The 7547-nt window shown below is 38.1% G+C and overlaps 1 protein-coding gene across 1 annotated transcript in view; it reads left to right on the forward strand.

Annotated features, from left to right (window-relative positions):
* The window catches only part of GLB1 (galactosidase beta 1), a 42496-nt gene extending 35858 nt beyond the window's left edge, over positions 1-6638 (forward strand). Inside the window, exons 15-16 of the mRNA XM_030229210.2 lie at positions 1173-1412; positions 5178-6638. Of these exons, the coding sequence (XP_030085070.1) occupies positions 1173-1412; positions 5178-5438 (501 nt within the window). The 3' untranslated portion in view covers positions 5439-6638. The remainder of the gene's footprint in view (positions 1-1172; positions 1413-5177) is intronic.
* Positions 6639-7547: the final 909 nt, after the last annotated feature.

Consider the following 7547-nt stretch of genomic DNA (forward strand, 5'->3'; position numbering starts at 1 on the left):
ATCTGTTCATAGTGCCTATGGATGAACTTAGGGAGGCGGGTTAGAAAGTTCAGGCTAAAGTTATGTTGCATTACTTCAATTGGTTGCTAGACAGAATAGAGTCTAGGTTGCATAGAAAAGTTTTGTCACTTAACTTTTAACACTTGAAGACATTTTATTTTGACATAAGCAAAATAAGCTCCTGCTCTGTAAAGTGGATATTAGGTAAAGGAAGAGAAAACCACTTAGTGCTCCTACAGATGGTGAGCCTTTTGGAGACAGTGCAATGCTTAGGAGATATCACAGCAGACACACAACTTAGTATCATGTCTCCAAAGGCATGGAAACTGTGGTTTGCTTGTTCCTGTTTGACATGTGATGTTTGCAACATAACTTGTGTTGCACCAGCTGTGAAAACCAGCTTCTGTGCAGGGTCTTTTCAAGCAGTTAAAACCAGCCCCTTGCACTGCACTGAAACACTGCTTTAGGAACCATTACTGTAACAAAGTTAGGGTGTGTGCAGGGGTAACTTCATGTTCTTTTCATTCTTCTTAAATTATGACCTTACCTTGCTTTGGCATTCCATGTGCAAGCACCCTGGTGTGCTGTGAACCACTGTGTACATGGTCTTGTAGAAATGAGGTGGGATTCCATGGGCTTGAAGCTGGCTGTAAGCTGAAAGTATTTCACTGAATTGGGCATATGCATTGATTTTATGATACTGTATCTTGTCTGGAGAAGATTTGTGGGAAGTAAGTTCCACTTTCTCTGTTATTGCGCAAGTTAATGTCTTGGGTTAGTGACTCAGTGATGGTATCTCAGGCTTAATGACCTTTAATGTTGCTTCTCCTTTTTATTAAGCCTCAGGTTTTGGAATCATGTCCATGTAAAAGCAAAACAGAAGTTTTTCCAGTTACAGGAAAAGAATTTGAAAAAAACTCTTGCGTATCAATGAAAGACTGAAACTCTGAAGAAGAACAGATCTTTCACAGACAATAAATGAAGCCCTTTATTTTTAAGCAAAGCTTATTACTTGGTGAAGACCAGATGCTTGGTTTTTTTGTACACAGATTGGCAGCCAGCTGTTACTTTGATTCAGTTTTTATTTGTGACTGATTTATAGTTACACTCAAATAACTTCAATAACATCAGCTAATTATATTTTTGTGTTGTTTCTTTCTTCTTCCTCCTAGGGTCTAGTTTCAAATTTAACTCTTGCTCAAGATATACTTGTTGGATGGGAAAACTATCCTCTAGACATAGATGGAGCAGTGAACAATGACATTATTTATCCCCTTTATCACCAGAAGACATCTGCTGTTGAAGCACTGAGTTACGAAGTACCTACATTTTACACGGGTACTCTTGCAATTCCTGGAGGGATTCCAGACTTGCCACAAGACACCTATGTCAATTTTCCTGGTTGGACAAAGGTACAAGTTTTTTGCAGTAAAAACCTCAAAGTCCACTTAGAAAGCTACTGAAACTTTTATGGACAATCAAAGTCCACCTCTCTGAGATGGGTAGAAATTGGTCATAGAGATGGGTGTCTCAAATTTATTTAAATTACTAAGGAATAGATTCTTTGCTTTAAGTAAATCTGGGGATAAAACATTAAGAAAAGGGAAACATATTCAAAAGATACATGGTGTTGATCTAGAAAGTGGAGCATCACAAAAAAAACCCCAAAACCAAAACAACCAATCCACACAAGTTTTTCATCAGTGAGAAAGATTAACTTTCAGGCTGTTTAGAAGTGTTGCATTTGATTGTGAAGGGGTTTTTGAATCATATTTGAGGTGCTGTGTTAGGAACTATGGATCCTGTTGCAAAGCATAAAGAGTGTTGGACTTTGTGGCTGGTGGTGTGCCACAGATATGGATCGAATGCATGGAGAAGGTTACCTGTACCTGGACTGAATGGACTTGATCAGGGAGCACTGCTGTGAGAAGCTTGTGGGCAGGTCTTTGCCAATAGGAATTTCTCACAGTGTTGGAGTGTAGCTAGAGCAGGAAGGAGTGTGTTTTCACAGTGCCATGTCTGAAACCAGCAGCATGCAGGATGGGTGAGGAGCAGCTCAGCTGCTCCTGGTGGCAGGCGCAGGGAGCAGAGTGTGTGCACTCAAGTGCTACTCTCTTGGAAGCCTAAATGTTTAAGTCCAGGCTTTAGGGAAGTGTCTGTGTCAGTGTTAGGTAGCAAAATTGTTCTTTTCTGAAACAATAAATTTACTGCTATTAAAATAAAGTAGGAGAAAGAGCTGCTTTTGGTCTGTCTCCACTGCCAGTATTGTAGTGGTTAAAGCACTTCACAATATGCAGAAGGCTGCGATTCATTGCATGCTCTTGGTGTTGCTGACACTGAGCTTAGATGAGGAAGTCTGACTTGGTCCCTGTTCCTTTATATGTGCATGTCACACAATTGCTGATTAAAATTTTAAAAATAGCTTTTTTTTCATGTCAACTGGAATTTTAGACCTTTTTAGTAAATTCTATGACCCTATCAGTCATAAATCTTCAGGAAGCGAGGTGGCCATACCTGCCAGTTGGCAAACTGACATATTTAAAATGGCAGGGTAGTCCAAGAATTCTTAGGTACTGGTGGAAATCTTTTCCTCTGATCTATAGCAACCTCTGTGTTATGTAGTTTGTATGCCCTGTAAAGCAGTCCTGGGGAGAGATTTCAGATGAACTTAAGTTTGGATGTTGAATTTATCCTTCAATCTTTTTATGGATTGGATGAGAGTTTTAAGTAAAATACCTGGAAACTGAGACTTTCAGATTAATTTACAAATGAGCAAATGCCTTTTAGGTAGATGGTATAAATTCCAGTCACTGTATGTGGGCCTTAGTTCCTTGCATGGCGCTGTGTAAATTGCTCAAGTGTGGAGTGGGATTCTTAACAAGGGATAAAATTCACCTGTCTGAATAGCTGAAAAACCACAGAAGCAGCACTTTACAAGAAAACTTAAAGTCCTAATGGTGATTCTGCCTTTGCAAAGGCAGGGAATATGGCATGAGGGACAGCCTGGAAGGAAAGCTGCAGTGTTAACAGTCCTGACCTATGTTGTAGCTTGCTTGCCTTCAGTGCTTTTTAAACCCTTCAGTAGTTATAAAACTTACTCCACCCTCACATGAGGAACCATGTTACCCTTAAGCATACATACCACTGAGTGAATATTTAGATTTATTTGACCTTTGTTTTCTTCTAAAGAAAGGAGGATTTGGAGTCAGAACTGTTCTTGTTTTTTGTGGAATTATGAGCTATATTTGCTGTCCCTGCTAAAGGAAATCTTGCTTGTGAAGATGAAGTTCCTCCCTCTTTTATTTTGTCTAGGACATATTTATTAGTAGATATAATGTCATAATTTGCTTGTTTGGTGCATACAAATTCCTGAGTGTGGAGTCTTTAGAAACTGCAGTGTTAATAAGGCAGTTTGTAGTTGAGAAATTTAAGTTCTTAGCTTTACTGGAAAAAGGAGCTACAGCCAGTGACTGATTCAGATCAGAAACAGAGAACTGTCTGATCATATCTCCTGCATCAGAACTCTAGTGCAGTTGATTCCCACACTAAACACCTACTTCTCACAGGTTACTGTCATTCTCTGTGAGAGGAGGGCCACTGTCTAGTGGGTACACTCACTCATCCATCTTGTGTGTGGGGAGCTTGCATTCATGCCATGTTTTCTTCTAAACCTACTACATAAAGTACTGAGTTTGAATAAAGATAGACTTGATTTTTAAAAAAAAGCGTTTGAGGTCAAGGTTTATTAACACCTTGGCAGAACATTGCAAGATAGGATCTTATACCACGGAAGTGGATACAGAGGTGAAATAACTCAGCCGCATTTGTATGTTACTGACTCCTTAAAAAGTTTCTCTTGTGAGTTTCATAAAATTTATTTTCATTAATACCTGAAAAAAAACCACCAGAAAAATACCACTAAAGCAGCTTGAACGGCAATACTTGTTATATTAAATTTTGCTTCTGTAAATTGTGTTAAAATATTCTGATTTCAGCTATCCCAGACAACTTTAGAAATCACTGAATGCAGTAAAAGTCCTACTTTCCACTGATTCAGACAATTTTATTATGTTTATCAGTGTACATCCATGCCGTGAGTCTGGTTTTCGTCTGTGTTTTGATTACCGAAGGCCAAAGCAAGAGGGAGAAACACGGATGCAGTTATCTGTTTCCATCCCTTTTCTTGACACTAAACTCTTGCTTGATATACTGTGAAAGGACACTTTGGAGGAGTAAAAGCAAATTATTTATGCAAATCAGCAGTATATCCTCCCTCTGTCTTGCTTAAGAACCAAGACTCAGCTCAATTCAGTAGGAGTCAGTTTACAGTTCTACTAAACATTCTGCAGCCTGCCAGTTTATGGACTTTTGGAAAAATCTGCAGTTATGTCAGTTCAGTGTGTCTATAGATAAATTAATGTTTTGACTTTTACTTTTTTCCTTGCCCATTTATTTTAATCTTTTGAATTTAAGGTATTTATGATGTTAGTACAGTATTTTGAACTAGGGGTTCTGACCACCTCAACTATAAAAAGCAATTTTAAAAATTGTTATGCTACAATTTCATTGTACTTAAAATAATACTAGGAGATCCCAAGGCTTTTAATGGTTGTGTGTAACTACAACAGTACTTTATTGAAGTGTGATTTCACAAGTACTTTTGTCGACCAAGCTATTACAAGTAAAAGAGAGATCTGAATTTCACGTGTCTGGACAAGCTGTATCTTGCCCTTGAAATCACAGAGCAGGGACTCTTATACTTGTACAGAGAACCATAAAAGCCTTATGATCTGCTTTTTTCTTCTGTGAGTTCATTCTCCTTTTAACAATTAGCTTCAAGCAAATACAGTTTTTGGATTTTTCTTGGTCTTAAACTTGGGGCAAAAATCAGTGCAAGGAGCTTGCAGTTGTTTTTCTAGTTATTGTCATATTTGGAATTACTTTAGTATTTTACCACTTTCTTTTTAAATATTAGCAATGGCTTTAACTGCTCAGGGTATATAGGCTCTTTTGACTGTCATTAGCATTTTCTTGTACAGATTTTCTATCCTTGTGTTCAATCAAAAGGTGAAGGGAGTTCAGTCACTATATCAAGAATGTTATGCTTAAGTCTATTTTGTCGTTTCACCTCTGACAGATTAGTAAAATGTTATTATTTTTTCTTTCTCTCTTAACAGGGGCAAATTTGGATCAATGGCTTTAATCTTGGTCGCTACTGGCCAGCCCGTGGTCCTCAGCTGACCCTTTATGTTCCAAGGAATGTGCTTGTTGCCTCGGTGCCAAACAACATAACGGTGCTGGAGCTGGAGCGCTCTCCTTGCAGCGCCCAGGCATGCGAAATAGAATTTGTAGATGAACCTAATATCAATGCAACCCTACTGCATGAAACTGAAAAACCCCCACTCTTTGTTAGAGAGATGTGGACGAAGCATCTATAATGATTTGAGTATTTCTTTATCTTCCACCCTCAGCCCTTTGCTTCTCTTGCCCTAAACCATACTGTGTAACACAGGGTCTTTGAAAAAGGGAAGTTGTTTAGGTGAGGCAACTTCTTAAATCCTTCAAGGAGATATATTTTTTAAAATCTCTCAGTTAAATATTGAATTTCTTTTTAAAATAAAAGCTGGAGCTTTGAAATTTGCCTTGGACTATGAAATTGAACTCAACTGGAAGATAATGTTTTCATCAGCCTAGTAAAAATGTAGTCCTTGTACTCCACTTATACTGCAGTAACCTTCCTATGCTTTTATTTTTCACCATGTTTTGCAACTGGAGAGAGGAGCCTTCAAAAGGTGTGCAGCCCCCACTACCTTGCTGGTTTCACTTAAGTGGACTTAAGTAAGTTCAGAGCTGCCAATAGACAAGACACTTTCAGCTTCCCTAATCACTTTATTAGAGTATCAACATCATTTTAGTTTCATTTGGCTTACTGTCAGCCTTGAGTAGGCCTCATTTTTTAATGCAAGTGACTTTCAGAAAATTTCAGTTGACTTTTTATAGGACCAGTGAGAAAAACTGTGGAAGAGAGCATTCAAATGCCATCTGGTCCAAACAGCAGTAACATGGAGTCTGCATCTGTCCCCTCTTGGAAAGCCAATTTACTGCTTCACTATTGCTGTCTCTGAAGACTTAAAGTAAATTGATAAGTGCAAAGACGTGTGAAATTTAGGCTGCTTTGGTGGAACCACAACCTCTGACTAACCCTGCCTGCAAAATGTGATTTTAAAATGATGAATTTTTTCTTTATTCTTTTTGGTTTGAGTTGGGTTATTTCTGGTTTGTTTCTTTGTTTCATTTCTTTTTTTTTCCCTATTGGTCATGGTGTACCTCCTTTTCATAGGCTAGCACCTTGGAAGTGGAATGCTTTAAGTTAAAGAATTTTATTTCTCTTTTAGTCATTAATTCACATCAGTTCTTTTGTTCCAGTAAACTGATGGTCTTTTAAAGTGACTGATATTTGCAAAGATGCATTTGAATTTCTGCAGACAGAATCTTCTTTTTGATTCTTGTGATTTTGGTGTCAGTCATACAAATTCCATGGTGATATTTAAACAACAGAAGGTGATCAAGTATTTTCATAATTTGTGATTTCTTGGAATTTTGTCTGACATTATTAAAATGATTCTTTAAAGATTAAATTCTTGCTCTGTGTGTTTGAGAAGTAAAAAAAGGATGAGAGAATTATGAGCATTTATATTAAGAGAGAAATGAGATTGTAGTCTCTATGGATGAGGAGTTATTGTTATTAATGTCTTGTTTATTTTCTCTGTTATGAAGATCTGTACAAAGAAAAATGAAGCAGCTATGATGAGCTGACCATATACTGGAGGTGCCACTCTTTTCTGAGATGGCCAGTGCAAGATCCTGGCTATTTCTTCTGATGAGGACCAATGCTATCACTGGAGAAGAGGTGTAAAAGAGCACCACCCACTTCATGTCTGCTACGTGTTTGGCATGTTTGATGGGCGTTCAAAGGAGACAAATGTGGCTCATCCAGGATGGAGCAGTTCTCTTAAATTTGGACCTCACATGTCAGTTCCAGGGTCTCAGGGCTGTGTGTTCCATACCCAGACATGATTGATTCTTGGAATGGTCTGCTCTGACCACAGATTTTTTTCTTTCTTGGCACCATCGCTATGGAGAACCTGGAATGTGCTCTGCATGCAATTAATTATCAAGTATTAGTTACTTCAGAGCTAGGCCTTGAAAGTAAAGGATGAAACAGAATCAGTTTTTAACTGATGGGTTTTGTGGCTTGGAGTGTGCAGAATGACAGTCCTATTCATGTATTATTTAATCTCAGTATTGTTACATCTGGCAATATTTTTATTTGTATGGCAGTGAGTGCTGTGAGGGCAGTAGAACTCCTGGTTCTCACTCTAACTTCTTTACATTGTTCTTGTGAAAGCGTAGTGTGATCTGTGAGACTTCACTTTTCACCATGAAAATTGTGTGATATTACCAGCAGAAGGGCTTTGCATCAAGAATTATAAACATGCATCTGATTAGTTCTAAGAATAACAATAACAGTGTGGAAAGAATGGGTT

Source organism: Serinus canaria, chromosome 2, assembly GCF_022539315.1.
Source record: "Serinus canaria isolate serCan28SL12 chromosome 2, serCan2020, whole genome shotgun sequence".
Classification (NCBI taxonomy): Eukaryota; Metazoa; Chordata; class Aves; order Passeriformes; family Fringillidae; genus Serinus; species Serinus canaria.